This window comes from Erythranthe guttata, chromosome 9, assembly GCF_056151865.1.
Source record: "Erythranthe guttata isolate IM_541 chromosome 9, IM_541, whole genome shotgun sequence".
In the NCBI taxonomy this organism is placed as follows: domain Eukaryota; kingdom Viridiplantae; phylum Streptophyta; class Magnoliopsida; order Lamiales; family Phrymaceae; genus Erythranthe; species Erythranthe guttata.
The window spans coordinates 10,017,615-10,035,031 of record NC_142541.1 but is presented as its reverse complement, the minus strand read 5'-3'; the positions used below and the strand labels follow the sequence as shown (position 1 = coordinate 10,035,031).

At 35.4% G+C, this 17,417-nt stretch overlaps 1 protein-coding gene and 1 pseudogene across 1 annotated transcript; one reads left to right on the top strand and one right to left on the bottom strand.

Annotated features, from left to right (window-relative positions):
• Nucleotides 1-1,278: 1,278 nt before the first annotated feature.
• Nucleotides 1,279-4,500, bottom strand: LOC148768043 (PKS-NRPS hybrid synthetase cheA-like). The gene is made up of 5 exons (XM_088822748.1): nt 4,474-4,500; nt 3,345-4,144; nt 3,159-3,271; nt 2,769-3,063; nt 1,279-2,680 (listed from the first exon to the last, which is right to left on the bottom strand). The coding sequence occupies exons 1-5, from the start codon at nt 4,498-4,500 to the stop codon at nt 1,279-1,281; spliced, it is 2,637 nt and encodes an 878-aa protein (XP_088678874.1).
• A 1,227-nt stretch (nt 4,501-5,727) lies between these two features.
• On the top strand, nt 5,728-6,148 carry LOC105948943 (xyloglucan endotransglucosylase protein 1 pseudogene; annotated as a pseudogene).
• The last annotated feature ends 11,269 nt before the right edge of the window (nt 6,149-17,417 follow it).

Below are 17,417 nucleotides of genomic sequence, written 5' to 3'. Positions count from 1 at the left end.
TACTTATATAATATAATCTAATCTAATACTTCATTAATTTAATATAATATATTGTAATTTAATATAATATTAATCTAATATAGTCTCGTTTATTTGTAGTGCTGGATTTATGAATACTTTCGCCCTTTGCGAGCACCTATTAATCTGGATTATAGGGAGATGCAGCCTCGTTTTCTGAAATGGAAACCACGCAAGGGTATTTCGGACTTGTTCTCGGTCCGAAGGATGCTTGATGATATGCATGCCGATCATGTATGTATTTTAATTGTTGAATTTATTTATTATTAATTATTACGTAAATTTAATTTTTATTACGTTAATCTAATTTTCCAGATTGACTGGATGCCTTACGGCCCGCACGTACATAGACGCGTTCCGCGTACACTATATTATGGGTGCATACAGTTTATGAAGATTTTCGAGCCATATTTACCGGATCGCGTCCTTCGACAGTTTGGCTTTAGACAGACCATACTGCAGTGCTACATTCAGTCTAGAGAGCCGTACCTACGTGGTCCGCTTGGAGGGCAGACATACCAGGTACGGTACGATCTGCCTGGCGAGGAGTGGATGGACCTGGCTGCCAACTCGATTACACTACACGGTAGGACATTAGCCTGGCTGCCGTCCGATACTGCTGCTCGGTACATGGACTGGTACGTTCCTCGTACGCATCAGTACGTCATCAATCGGGATCCAGCGCCACAAGGCCCACCGCCAGTCGTACGCCCCCCTCCTATTCAGCCGGACTTCTATGACATAGTGCGCATCATCCATCCGCACATGCACGAGATACCCGAGCATCTACGTGTGCAGTTACAGCCTCGTGTGGAGCCACACGCACATTTTCTAGGTTTATCCCTCTCTCAGACTGGAGATTCCGACGACGACGACTTTATGGAGATGCCACCATCGCGTCGGCGACCGGGTGGGACGAGTGGCACCTCGAGGAGGTCTAGGGGTAGACAGTAGTCGATCGTTCCATTTGTTTGACATTTATTTGTTTTTTGTGACATTTGTCTATGTTTTGGACTTGTTTTATTGTTTTCACTTATTCTTGTTTGACTATTATTTATGTTATTTTTGTTTGACTATTATTTATGTTATTTTTTTTTACTATCCTAGGTTCAAATACATACCAAAATAAAATAATACAAGGTTCAAATACATACCAACTAAAATAAAATAATACAAGGTTCAAATACATACGAACAAAAAAAAAATACAAGGTTCAAATATAATACAAGGTTCAAATACGTACCAACTAAAATAAAATGTCTATCCCAACCTAGGTAAACGACGCCACATGTATAGGCGTTCTTCGAACATTTCCGACAAGTGGGCAAGATTTGCGGCTCTAACAGGTCGCCACTGTGGAGTGATAGGTGGTAGATGACAATTAACCGGTAACTGGATAAGGACAAAATGGTTTCCTAACAACACCATATGGATCATATGCGATAATTCACCCGGACCTACTAGAGGTAAGTAGGTTATACTTCCGCCAACGGCGTATAAGACCAAAGCCGCATTGTATTTAGTCGCTATCGATATTCCCATATCCGGAAATGACATCCATTTGTCCTGACTACACGGTCCTTCTTGCCAATCGCATCTTGTAATCCATCGGATGACTTCATCTTGACCATTTTGCGATGCGTACGTACCAAATCGCTCGTACATATCGGCAATCAAATCTTTCCTCACACGACTCCATCTGTGCTGATCTCGGAACACTGCTTCTGCAACACATCTGTACCCACAATTTCCATCTGCTATAACATTAACATACGACACAATAGATCCTGCCACAAAACCTGGGATGTAAGATCTGAAATTGAGCTCATCGCCCGGTTCCTTTCGAGGCATCGGCATACGATTCTGATTGACAGTGGATTCATCACTTGATCTACCACTCCCTCGACCCCGCCCTCGTCCACGACCAGAACCGGGATCGGTTACTTTCGATGGTGGGGTTCCGGTAGAAGTACTTTTTCGACCCTTAGAACCTGCAGACGATTTACCATTTTCTTCATCAGTAGACGACTTCCGCGGGAATGTTGGGTACTCCCAACCAGATTTATCTCTCTTCGGTTTATCCTTTGGCCTTCCTTTCGGTTTAACATATGCAGGCTCTGCCAAGTGGATGGTGTCTGGATGAATAGTGCTATTCATGTAATCAGCAGTCATCTTTTGAGTCATGTAATCTTTTCCTAACACTTCGGTGGCTAATCTGATTATCCGGTCTCTCATATTTGTTTCACGATCCACCTGTGCTTCAGGTATTTCTGGTTCTTCAACGTGCATGGTACTCCAAAATGGATGTAGATCCATACATATAAATGTATCACGTTGCTGGATTTTCAACACAATTTGGCATGCACATGGAAGTGCATGAGTAACCCACAGAACGTGATCACAAAGAGATGGGTCTTGAAACCCCGGTTTATTGAGCTCATCATCAAGCAAATTTAATGCTTTATGTGTGACTTTGCATATCAAACTCTGAAATACCGGATACGATGATTTATGCAACCGGATTAAACTGCATTTTGAAAACTCACCCTTGATCTTGGTAAGTTGATACTCGACCCCGGAGTCGAGCTGATATTGAATGGTGTTCACAGCACCGGTAGAAGCACTAATCCAACCCTTCGACGATTTATGAGCACTTTCCACCCTGTTAATAGCCATTAAAATAACAACTAATAATTAAAAACGCCCACAATATAATATAAAATACAAGACGACAATGAAACCGAAAATACCTAGATGTCGACGTGTTCCCAAAATGCAAAATCTTATTAGTCCATGCTTTGACGAATTTGTGCTTGTATATTAGCCAAGTATCGTTAAGGTATGATATCAATTTGGGGTAACAACCATAGCGTCTAACCATTTCCTCGTAATTTTCATGGTAATCTTCTTCTGTTTTTGATTCCACTAATTTTGCCCACTGTATGCGCCGGAATATAAGCCCGTGTTTAGTACTACCAATAAATCTCGATGCATTTTTTTCCACGTTTCTATTGATGTGAAACAAGCACAAGAAATGTGCGGAATCTGGAAATATTAGGGGCATTGCTTTAATGAGTCACAATTCACGATCCGTCAATATCACATTAGGTACGAGCCCCCCAATGCACATTTCAAACAACCCAAAGCCCATTCATATGTGTCTGCATCTTCATGTGACATGAAAGCAACAGCAATTGTAAAATTGTAACCAACAGGAGTGATTCCAATTATTTCCAAAAGTGGCATCTCATACCTACGTAAATACATAAATATCAAATGCAATCAATGTACAATAGCACAATACTAAATACTAATTAACAACATACCTATTGGTTTTGTAAGTGCAGTCCATCAATATAACGTGAGAGAATAACCGCAAAAGTTTCAGTGAAATAGGAGCAGCGAACATCAAACCAGTAAGTGTATCATCAGCTTCATTACTTCGATACCAATATTCATATCCAGATTCTTGAAGGTTCGACATCACGTGTTGTATCACAGTCTTCCCCGCCATATTCTCTTTTTTCATCTTCTCAAGTTGGTTGTAGACATGTTTCACACTCGTTGATGTCTGTGGATTATCCTTTCTCAATCGATCCATGATTAATGCCGGCTTCACGTGGCTCCTTCTAAGTAACTTCACTACCTCGTATTCTTCTGGTGTCAAACGACTATCCGGTCCTTGTCCGGTAAGATACGGTAGCGTCGGGTGAGTGTGGGTGCCATTTTTTAAATTCATTCGCCATAATCCATCGTTTCGATTTTTGCTACAGTATATACGAAACGGACATCCACATTTCTTTGTTCCCACATTCCGTTGCTTCACACCTTCGGTTCGTTTTTCACGTCCCTTCCCAGACACATGACATCTAATTACTACATACACGTTTTCCTTGCTTGAAGTTATTATCAATCGATGACCAAGAGTAGCAGCCAATTGTTTTGCCCACTCCACTAATTCATTCGCAATTTCAAACTCAACACCCACATTGAAATATTGACTGTGATCCTCAGTAGTTGTTGGTGTGTCTTGAGGAACATCGAAACACATGTTGGGATCATCGTACTCGTTGTACTCTTTGTCATATTCAGTTCTAAACTCATCGTCAAAATCACCTTCACTAGCCTATTAAGATAAAACAAATAATAATTAGTATATAATAACAATATAAAAATTTAAAAAAAAAAAATTAAATTAAATTAGGGTTCCCGTGCCATGGAGGACGATTGTTCATGGTTCCCGTCCTCTAGGGCACGGGAACCACAAAGGTCCGTCCTCCACGGCACGGGAACATGGGGTTCCCGTGCTCAGTAGGACGATAATTTTTTTTTTTTTTTTTTTTTTTGATGTTCCCGTGTTTTGCAGCACGGGAACCCCAAAATTGGGGTTCCCGTGCTACACAACACGATAGGCCCGACGAAAACTTTCAACTTCCACTACAATCTTCGATTTACCTCGTAAAAGTCATCAGAATCGACCATAAGGTTATTTGTTGTCGTCGGGCAGTCGATTTATCAAATAAACACGAAAATCTGAATTCTCGACTTTTTTTAGTTGAGAGCGTTTTGAGTTTTTCAGAAAGTTGAAAAGGTTGAAATGAAAAGTACCGCTGCAAATAAGCCAATTTCAGTAAAAGTCCCGCTACAATTAGCATTTCAGTTTTTTTTTTATCAAAAGAAAAAAAAGGTTGCTCGTTTTTGGGTTCAACAAGTACAGTTGCCATTAGTCAAAAAAAAAAAAAAAAGAAAGTACAGTTACCAAATAGGCTCAAGAGAAACCCTTTTTACGCGTTTAAAACCCCATAACATCATAACCTTCCTTTATGATTCAATCCAGCTCATTTAATTTACTCTCCCCACACCACACGGATACAAACAGCTGTGCTATTATCCCACCACCCCCAAACTACATGTATATATACACCCCAATTCTCAATTCCATTTTCTCATTCATAACACCAATAACACAACTCCAATATTCACTACCCACCTAGATACATTTCCTTTATTTCTCTAATCAATCAAAACAAACTACTGATTGACATGGCAAAATTACTACCACTATTGCTGATTTTGCTCTGCATTTCCTACTCTGCTTCGGCCGATTTCTACCGCGATGCGGAGATTACATGGGGCGATGGGCGCGGCAAGATTCTAGAAGGTGGCCGAGCATTGTCTTTATCCCTCGACAATTACTCTGGCTCCGGTTTTCAATCCAAGCACGGATATTTATTCGGCAGATTCGATATTCAGCTCAAGCTTGTCTCTGGAAATTCCGCTGGCACTGTCACCACATTCTTCGTACGTTCCATTTTTTTTCCAATTCTCTCATAATTAATCTTCATCAATAAATATTTCAAAATATTTGGAAATTAATAAAGTTGTTGTTAAACTATAACTTGCAGTTGTCGTCACAAGGAGCAGGGCACGATGAAATCGACTTCGAGTTTCTGGGAAATGCAACCGGAGAGCCGTACACAGTACACACTAATATATATGCTAAAGGCAAAGGTGATAAAGAACAACAATTTCGTCTCTGGTTCGATCCTTCTTCTGCTTACTACACCTACTCCATCATCTGGAAACCTCAACGTATCATGTATGTATATTTTATTATTACTCTTAGTAATTCAAAATTTTGGAATTCAAATTAGTTAACTTTTTTTTTTCTTGATTCGACGAACAGATTCTTGGTGGACAATATTCCGATAAGAGGGTTCAACAACGAAGAAGCTATAACCGGGACTCCGTTTCCAAGGAGTCAGGCAATGAGAGTGTACTGCAGCTTGTGGAACGCAGACAATTGGGCAACACAAGGCGGTCGTGTCAAAACTGATTGGACTAAGGCTCCGTTTGTTGCTTCTTACAGGAATTTCAACATAAACGGATGCGTTGCCGGGTCGCAATGCGGGTCAGGGTCGGATTCTAATTTGAAGGCGGAGGGGCCTGGTAATAATAATTGGAGAACACAGGGACTTGATGCGAATGGCAGAAATAGACTGAGATGGGTTCACCAGAAATATATAATCTACAATTACTGTGTTGATTCTAAGAGGTTCCCTCAAGGAATTCCTGCTGAATGCAAGCGCTCCAGATTTTGAAGAGCTTTACCACATTATCTATTATCCTATTTTTTTCATAATTTTGTAGGAATTCTTAATTCTTTAATTCTTTGATACAAATTGTAATAGTAATCCGAAGAACTAATAATTATTTTATGTGCCAATTCATTTGCAAAACATTTGTTAGAAATGAGTTTTGTACACGCTAATAAATATATGTAAATGAATCTTGGGATGATAAGGCATAAATATAAAATAATAAATAATATATTAGGGGACGGATATATGCAAGTCCATTTTTTTATTAGTTCAAGACCTCCGACATAAAAATACTAATTTACCCTTAATGAAATTCAAAACCCAAAATATTAAAAAAAAAAAAAATCGGCATTACAACGCCGACTTTTACTTGTAAAGTTGACGTTGGTTCGCCGATTTGGTTAACAAAAATCGGCATTATGACGCCGATTTTCGTGTACAAAATCGGTTTGGGAAAACCGATTTGGATAACCAACGAAAACATACAAAAAAACTAATTTCAATCTCAATTGTCTTTCCAAAATCGGCTAAAGCATTGCAACCCAACAAGAAATAAGCATAGATTAATATTCATCCACGCATATTTATGAAGAATCGATGCTCGATTAAGGTGGGTCGCTGGTTGTCGCCGGCGGTGGAAGCCTCGCTGGTCGGCGTTGCGGTGGCAATCGTGAGTTTTTTTTTCCTTTTTTTTTTTTTTTTTTAATTTTTTGGTCTTGAACAAATAAAAAATAGGGTTTGTTTGTATTTAGGTATTATTTGTGGATAAGGGTATATTCGTCTTCTTTGGTCTTGATGTAATAAGATTAGATTAATTTACGGGCTTGAACTAATAAACTCATTTATATGGGTTTGAACTAATAAAAAAATGGGCTTGCATATATCCGCCGCCAATATATTATTGTAATCATAAATTGGTATATAATATAGAACAAAAGGTCCACGATTAATTTTAAATGGTCGCGGCTATTCGAAATACCAAAATTGCGAAGTGCTAAGATTCTACTATGTGGAATTCTAACAAATGTTATAACTTACCAAGTGTATAACCTAAAATTATTCCCTTAGAGCATCTCCAACCTTGTAGGTTTTGGAGAGGCAAAAGCTAAATTATAAATATTTTACCATCTCAAACCTACAAAACTTGCTCCGAAGGAAAGAGCTATAATTTAGCCAGCTGCTAAATTCAATGACCCAACAAGTATATATACCAGTTAACTATTCACACATGGTATCCAATATAATATTAAAATAATGCAGCCCCATTCCCACATTTTCACTATTCACGTGTAGTCAGCCTTTTTTTCCAAAGTCAGTTTCTACGCAGTTACATTTTTAAAGTTTATTTAATTCAGTGTTTTTTTTGTTTATCTAATAATAATAATAATAATAATAATAATAATAATAATAATAATAATAATAATAATAATAATAATAATAATAATAATAATAATAATAATAATAATAATAATAATAATAATAATAATAATAATATTATTATTATTATTATTATTATTATTATTATTATTATTATTATTATTATTATTATTATTATTATTATTATTATTATTATTATTATTATTATTATTATTATTATTATTATTATTATTATTATTATTATTATTATTATTATTATTATTATTATTATTATTATTATTATTATTATTATTATTATTATTATTATTATTATTATTATTATTATTATTATTATTATTATTATTATTATTATTATTATTATTATTATTATTATTATTATTATTATTATTATTATTATTATTATTATTATTATTATTATTATTATTATTATTATTATTATTATTATTATTATTATTATTATTATTATTATTATTATTATTATTATTATTATTATTATTATTATTATTATTATTATTATTATTATTATTATTATTATTATTATTATTATTATTATTATTATTATTATTATTATTATTATTATTATTATTATTATTATTATTATTATTATTATTATTATTATTATTATTATTATTATTATTATTATTATTATTATTATTATTATTATTATTATTATTATTATTATTATTATTATTATTATTATTATTATTATTATTATTATTATTATTATTATTATTATTATTATTATTATTATTATTATTATTATTATTATTATTATTATTATTATTATTTTATGTAAATTATATTATAAAGATTTATCGAAAGAATACCTATTATTTTGCATATTATATATAAGATATCAAATATATTAATTATAACTATCTATTTAAATCGAATAGTAAAAATTAATAAAATATAATAAAATGCTAAAATATAGATGATATGGTTGGAGCAGGATAGTAAAAACTGAGATGTTATAGCACTGTTCATCAGCTATTATAGATATAGCTTTCCGATATTTAGCATCTAACCTTGGAGATGCCCTTAGATACTAATTAGTGTAAAACCAAAAAAACAAAACGAAAAAAAAAAAATTGATGTGCGAGAGAAAGAGATCAGAGAGACAAACGGCAAGAAGAGAAAGCCTTGGACCGCCGCCCACAACCGCCTACCGAAGAATCCATTGTTCACGATTTGTTCGACCCTACACCCGGTGAAAAACACCGGGTGGGTCTTCTGCTGCCACGTGTCTCTTTTTTGTATTTTATAATAGATTCTCGCTAGGGTTTACCTTTAGGGGTTTTAGAAAAATAAAAAAAAGAACACGTGGCAGCAGAAGACTCACCCGGTGTTTTTCACCGGGTGTAGGGTCGAAGGAACCATTGTTCACCCACCCATTGTCTTGAACCCCTATTACAATAAGTAAGATTTTGCAATTTTAGCTAATACTATTTAAAATACCAAAAACTATTAGAAATTTATATTAGAATCCTTTTTTTTTTTTTTTTTTTTGTTAAAATTATCTTTTCAAGCATTGAGCAAGTATTGTTGAAATAGGTTGAAAAATCAATGAATTATGCTTAGAATTGTTGTATTTGGTGAAGAAACTGTTGACCTCTTAATTTGACTTGTACAAATCATTTATTCAGTTGTTAATCTTCCGGCATATCAGCGGCCTTACAAATTTTCAAATTCTGGATGGTTGTGAATATCACATTCATCTCTTAACTCCCACCTGACACCTTCATCATGCATGCTTAATTTTGTATCATTAAACTCAAACGGACACCTACATTTTTTAAGTATGTTTTCCTTTTTCTCCTTTCTTTCGTCATCTTGTGTAGGGTATCAAACTGCCCAGCTCCATCAAATCTACTGTAAATATATAAATTCCCCTTTCGCAGTATTGATTAATGCCAAGGAGAATATATATATATATATATATATATATATATATATATATATATATATATATATATATATATATATATATATATATATATATATATATATATATATATATATATATATATATATATATATAGATATGTATAAACAAAAGGTATGAATAAATTGAAAGATAAATAGATTGAGATTTTCAGCTCAGTCTTCCAATTTCACACCAGAGATTCACACTTCCAATATACACCACCAGAGTACCTCAAGAAGAACAAATCTTCTCTCTCTCTCTCTCTCACAGCACTCAAACCCTAGATTACCCAGAAAAACCACAAAGGAAGAACAGATCAAGCACTCAAGCTTACCCACTCACCAAAACCCCAATTTCAGAACTCACGAAGTAGAAAACTGAGGGATTTAGGTCGGATTAGGGTTTTATCTGTGTCTTATCCTTTTCCAGCCTTCATGCCAATATATATAGAGAGACTGAAGTCAAATAGAGCCGGTGAAGGCTGTACCGGAGGGTCAAAGTCAGCACTGTACCATGCATTTTGACCTCCAGCCATAACTCAGTCAAGGCAGTACAAGGGAGGAAGAAGACAGAAGCAGGAGCGGCGGAGAAGAAGGAGAAAGGGCTAGGGTTTCAGAATGAGAGAAGTGAAGAGAGAGAAAGAGGTATTTAAGTGAGACAATGAACGGTCCAGATTCAGCCTAAAATCCAACGGATGGATTTGGCTCAGAAATGGATTGGACTCACTTATAAATAACTTGGGCTGAACTCAAATATGGTGGTGTATAAAACATGATGGCAATTGGGCTCTATGGCCCAAAACACATTTGGGCCAGAAACCAACAATTCTCCACCTTGGACCAAATGTGAATCATTAGTGAAAATTTCTAAAAAAATTTTGGAAGTCATCATTGTTGATTTTTGACACACCAGTAAGAGCACACAGTTCATACAAGTATATCAAGTTGAGTTCACTCAGAATACAACTTATATGCATTTAGAATAAAATGCAGTAATGCAATCACATAGACAGCACTAGGGGTGGGCATTCGGGTCGGGTTATTCGGGTATAACCCGACCCGGTCGGGTAATACCCGACCGGATCGTGTAATTTTTTACGTAACCGGGTTTTTCCCGGGTTCGGGTACCCGGTGCTCCCAAACCGGGTCGGGTCCGGGTATTAGAAATCCTACCCGGGTACCCGACCGGGTACCCGGTTGAATATTTTTTTTTTTTTTTTTTTTTTTTTTTATATACATATATATATATATATATATGTACTTAATATATATATGTCTATTATATATGTATATCAGTGTATATGTATATCAGTATGATATGTATATCAGATTATCAGTACAATATACATATATATATATATATATATATATATATATATATATATATATATATATATATATATATATATATATATATATATATATATATATATATATGTCTGTAGATATATGTATATGTTAAATAAAATTAGTTACTTTTATTTTTCTAAAAAAAAAAAAAAAAAAAAAAAAAAAAAAAAAAAAAAAGAGGAAAATAGCAAAACCCGAACCCGACCCGAACCCGACCCGAGATAACCGGGTACGGGGCAACCGGGTACCCGGTTATTTCGGGTCGGGTTCGGGTAATTTTTTTTTTGCAAAAAACCCGAATAACCCGACCCGAATAACCCGAATAACCCGACCCGACCCGAATGCCCACCCCTAGACAGCACAATCTCATTCACACATAAGTAGATCAAACAAGCAATCACAAAGAAAGCATAAATACCAAGTCACACAGACTACAAACTAGCACAAAGCAAGTCAAGGTTTGGAAAGAATGTTCAAGTTTTTCAATCAAGAACAGAATTTTTCAGAAGGCAGACATTTTGTTCCCATGTCAGCTGGATTGAACTCAGATGGGATTTTTTCAAGGTCAATAACCCCTTTTTCAACTACATCCCTAATGAAATGGAACTTCACATCAATGTGTTTAGTTCTATCATGAAAAACAGGGTTTTTACACAGTTGAATGCCAGATTGACTATCAGAAAATACTACCACTTTGGAATTAAGCATATCAACTTCCAACAACAGCCCTTTAAGCCAAATGGCTTCTTTAATAGCTTCAGTAGCAGCTATATATTCAGATTCAGTAGTAGACAGAGCAACAATGTTTTGGAGTTGAGATTTCCAACTAACACAAGCACCATTTAAGGTGAACACATAAGAGGTAGAAGATTTTCTATTGTCCGTATCATTGGCAAAGTTTGAATCCACATAACCACATAGTTCAATTTCAGTTTTGCCTTTAGAAAACATCAAACCAGTTTTAACAGTACCTTTCAAATATCTAAGCAGCCATTTTAGTGCCTCCCAGTGGGGCAAACCTGGATTAGACATATATCTACTCAAGCAACTCACAGAATATGCAATGTCAGGCCTAGTACTAACCATCAAGTACATAACAGAGCCAATAGCATTGGCATATGGCACATTTTTCATATCAGAGATTTCAGGTTCAGTCTTGGGAGACTGATCCTTACTTAACAAAAAATGAGAAGCAAGAGGAACAGATACAGGTTTGGCAGACAACATAGAAAATTTATCAAGGATTTTCTCAATATAGGAGGATTGATTCAGAAACAAAGTACAACCAGGTCTATCTCTAATTATATCCATGCCAAGAATTCTTTTTGCATCACCAAGAAGTTTCATATCAAACTCATCACTAAGGCATTTAATCACATGATTAACAGTTTGAATGCAAGGACTAGCAAGAAGCATGTCATCCACATAGATAAGCAAGAACACAGGAATTTTTGCAGATTCTTTAAAGTACAAGCATGGATCAAACGAACTTCTTTTGAATTTTAAAGACATCATGCATGCATCAAATTTCTTGTTCTATTGCCTAGGTGACTGTTTCAGTCCATACAAAGATTTCTTAAGTAGGCACACATAATCACGATGTTTTTTATCAATAAAACCCTCAGGCTGGCACATATATATTTGCTCATTTAATTCACCATGCAGAAAAGCAGTTTTCACATCCATTTGTTTTAATTCCCAGTTAAAGTGAGCAATTAAAGCAAGCATGATTCTAACAGTGGTGAATTTCACAACAGGGGCAAATATTTCAGTATAATCAATACCTTCCTTTTGGGTAAACCCCTTAGCCACTAGCCTAGCTTTGTATCTAACAGAGTCAGATTCATGTTTGACCTTAAACAACCACTTACAGTCAACTAAAGAGCATGCAGGAGGTTTAGGTACAAGAATCCAAGTATGGTTAATATGTAAAGACTTCATTTCATCATTCATAGCATTTAACCACTCAACAGATTCATTAGAATTCAAAGCTTCCCTATAAGACTTAGGTTCATTACCATCTAGAGAATCAAACACATGAAACACATGAGAAGCAAGTTGGTAATCATTCAAATGATGAGGCCTAACAATGTTTCTTCTATCTCTGTCCCTAGCAAGTTGGTAATCACCAAGATCATTCACAGAGGGCACATCAAGATTAACATTTTGATCAAAAACAGTGTTTTCAGGCATCTCATTATTAACAACTTCATCATCAGTGTTTTCATTTTCAGTTTGAGCAGAATTAACAGGTGGAATCTCCACCTCAGAGGAAGTGGTATCAGGTGAAACAATATTAGAAACAGATAAGCATGGAAATTCATTTTCATTAAACACAACATTCCTGCTAATCACAGTTTTAAAACCCTGATCAACATACAACCAACACCTATACCCCTTAACCCCTTCAGGGTATCTTAAGAAAACACATTTCACAGATCTGGGGTCAAGTTTATCAAGTTTTTGATGAACAAACACAGTACAGCCAAAAACTTTCAAATTTGATAAATCAACAGGTTTACCACACCTTTTAGATTCAGGCAATTCCCCATTCAAGGGCACAGAAGGAGACCTATTTATTAAATAAGCAACTGTAAGAACAACTTCACCCCAAAAAGGTTTTTTCAAGCCAGAAGAATTTAGCATAGACCTAACTCTATCAAGCAAAGTTCTATTCATTCTTTCTGCAATACCATTTTGTTGAGGTGTATACACAACAGTTTTATGTCTCTTAATGCCAGATTCAGAACACAAAGTATCAAATTCAGCATTACAGAATTCAATTCCATTATCAGTTCTCAAAGTTTTGATTTTCTTTCCAGTTTGGTTTTCAATAATCAAGATTTTCCAATTTTTAAATCTTTCACACACATCAGATTTATTCTTGAGTAAAAACACAAACACTTTTCTAGAAAAATCATCAACAATAGACAGAAAATATCTATTACCACCATGAGAAGGAACTGGGGCAGGGCCCCACACATCAGCATGCACATATTCAAGTATATCTGAATATTTAGAAGAATTGGGGAATGGAGAAACAGGAAATTTAACTTTAGTTTGTTTTCCAAGGATACATGAATCACATATAGGCAAATCAGTCACACAATCATCACTCAGATAATTATTCTTATGCAGAATTTCAAGACCTTTACCACTTATATGACCTAACCTCTTATGCCACAGAATAGACATGTCATGATTAATAGTGTTGGCATGCAAAACAGGTTCAGCAGAACATACATAGAGATTTTGCATTCTAACAGCTTTGAAAACAAATTTATCATGCATCATGATTCTCTGACAACCATCTCCCCAATTACCATGCAGACCACTATCTTCAAGAATAGCAACAGACAACAGAATACTGCTAAGTTTAGGAACATGCCTAACATTTTTAAGAATTAATTAAAAACCAGATTCAAATTTTAGGCAGATTGTTCCAATTCCAACTACAGTTCTTTCACTGTTATCAGCCATAGACACATTACCATTTTCAAGTTTCACATAAGAAGAAAACTGATGTCTATGAGGTGTCATATGATGGGTGCATGCAGAGTCAAAAATCCAATCATTATCACATAGAGAGGAGATCACAAAGTTCACATAATCATGCATTACATCACCAACCATAAACACATCACCAAGGTTATCAGTCACAACATTAGCATGTTCATTGGTTCTTTCCTTTTTAGGCTCAAAACACTCATTAGCATAATGACCATTTTTACCACAATTATAACACTTTCTGCCTTTGGCTTTAAACTTATTCCACCCCTTGCCCTTTTTAGGTTTTTGTAAAGACTGGTTTTGGTTACTAGAAGAAGCCTTGTTTTGAAATTTATTTTGAAAATCGTTTTGAAACTGATTCATAGGCTTCCCTTTCACAAAATTGATTTCACCAAAAGATTTACTACCCTTGGTAGCTTTTAAATCCAGTTCTTTGCTTTTTAAACCATTTATCACAGTGTCCAAAGAAACCTTATCTCTGCCATACTTAATGGCTGACTTTAAATCACTGTAAGTATCAGGGATAGCATTTAACAAAACAATGGGAGAATAATCATCAATATTTTTGTCTCCAGTTAGTTTAATATCCTGAACCAGTTTTGTAAAAATGTCAAGGTTTTCATCAATGTCTTTGTGTAAATCCAGTTTGAATCTAAAGAATTTTTCCAACAAAAACATTTTGGAGGGCAAGGAGGTTTCAGTATAAAGTTCTTCCAATTTATCCCATAAGGCTTTAGCATTATCTTGTTTTCCTAGTTTTCTAATCACAGAGTCACTTAGGTTCAAGATAATCAAAGAATAGGCAAGTTCATCAAATTCTTCCTTTTTGGCAGCAGTAGTGGTATCATCATAAGCTAAAGTAACAGCTTTAAAACATTTTTGTTGTACTAAAACACCTTTTATTTTCTGTTGTCAAATGGGAAAATCCCCCTTTCCATCAAAAGGAGCTAAGGGATAAGCATTCATAGTTTCACACAGGTAAGAGGCACAAAATCACACAGAGTTATACAGATTCACACAGAATCACACAGAGATACACAGAATCACACAAAGTTATACAGAGTAACACAACAGATAATTAGATTACCCCCCCCCCCCCCCCTTTCCAGATTCATGCGACACTAAGGCGGTCCGGACAAGAAAAGGGTTGTTGAGAGCAATCCAAAAAACTACACTAAGTGCGGAAAATAACAAACAAAAGAGAGGGAAAGATCAAGTAAGGCCAAATAATGCCACACAGGGCCACATAATGCCACACAGGGCCACCACGCCACACAGGGCCAACTCAATAGCCACACAGTGCTCCCAAACTCCACAGGTCAACGTACAGGAAATGAAACTAGGGTTTCAGAGGTGTTACCTTGACAAAACCAAGTTAGGTTTTGATTACTCCGCTTTGAGTAGAGCTAAGCTATAGCCATAGCTCTGATACCACTGTAGGGTATCAAACTGCCCAGCTCCATCAAACCTACTGTAAATATATAAATTCCCCTTTCGCAGTATTGATTACTGCCAAGGAGAATAGATATATATATATATATATATATATATAGATAGATATGTATAAACGAAAGAAAAGAACAAAATGTATGAATGGATCGAAAGATAAATAGATTGAGATTTTCAGCTCAGTCTTCCAATTTCACACCAGAGATTCACACTTCCAATATACACCACCAGAGTACCTCAAGAAGAACAAATCTTCTCTCTCTCTCTCACAACACTCAAACCCTAGATTACCCAGAAAAACCACAAAGGAAGAACAGATCAAGCACTCAAGCTTACCCACTCACCAAAACCCCAATTTCAAAACTCGCGAAGTAGAAAACTGAGGGATTTAGGTCGGATTAGGGTTTTATCTGTGTCTTATCCTTTTCCAGCCTTCATGCCAATATATATAGAGACTGAAGTCAAATAGAGCCGGTGAAGGCTGTACCGGAGGGTCAAAGTCAGCACTGTACCATGCATTTTGACCTCCAGCCATAACTCAGTCAAGGCAGTACAAGGGAGGAAGAAGACAGAAGCAGGAGCGGCGGAGAAGAAGGAGAAAGGGCTAGGGTTTCAGAATGAGAGAAGTGAAGAGAGAGAAAGAGGTATTTAAGTGAGACAATGAACGGTCCAGATTCAGCCTAAAATCCAACAGATGGATTTGTCTCAGAAATGGATTGGACTCACTTATAAATAACTTGGGCTTAACTCAAATATGGTGGTGTATAAAACATGATGGCAATTGGGCTCTATGGCCCAAAACACATTTGGTCCAGAAACCAACATCTTGACTGCCTATCTTTTTGCCACAAAATTCCTTTGGATGCTCGCATACAAGTACCTCATACAGTCTTTTACGTCTATTGTTCCCCGCGTTTGAAGCCTTGATTATTATTACCATTCTTAACCGTCTACCCATTTTGCACATCCATGTGACCAAATCTTCCCTTGTTGCAAACTCTCATAGCCGGTAAATTCATTTCCATAATTCGAATCTAATTCCATATTCACATTAACTCCACTAGACATGGGAGGTACAATAATCTATAAGAAGGAGGGGGAATTATTTTTTAACAAATTATAACAGGTAAAAATAGACACATGTATGTCAATTTTTGTAAGAAAATTATTTCACAAATACATCTAAATATCGATTCATTTGAACAATGTGGATGTTAATTTTCGGTGAGTTTTTTGACATGTTGGTGCCGAATTTTGACGGAAAAATACTCTTATACATATCAATCCTGGCACTACGCGATTGTTTTTGGAAAAACGGGAAAAATGACTAACAAGCTATGAAAAATTATAATAGTCCATACCTCATTGTGTTATTCGACCCTACAATATTCCATATTGATGTCTTCTGACTTCAATATATTTTTGTGCTGTGGAGTTACCTTCATTTTTATTTAATACATATTACAATTTTTTGACTTGGGCAAAAAAAAAAAATCTTCTGCGTACAAAACAAAAGCATAACAGAGGTGAGAAACTTTCCTCTCTTCTTCCCTTTCATCTTCTCCAATGCGATTGAACACGACGAGATCCAATGGTGTAAGGGCATGGAAGCAATTAGAAGAGAACTTGGTGTAGATAAAGATAAGTTCTCAAATTATCGCATAATTTAGGGTTGGTATTTTTTGG

Excerpts from the sequence above, each read along its gene's own strand:
- LOC148768043 (XM_088822748.1), bottom strand. The coding sequence starts at position 4,500 with ATGGTCGATTCTGATGACTTTTACGAG. Across the intron at positions 4,145-4,473 it reads ATTCTGATGACTTTTACGAG|GCTAGTGAAGGTGATTTTGA; the intron begins GTAAATCGAAGA and ends TTATCTTAATAG. Across the intron at positions 2,681-2,768 it reads GGGAACACGTCGACATCTAG|GGTGGAAAGTGCTCATAAAT; the intron begins GTATTTTCGGTT and ends GGCTATTAACAG.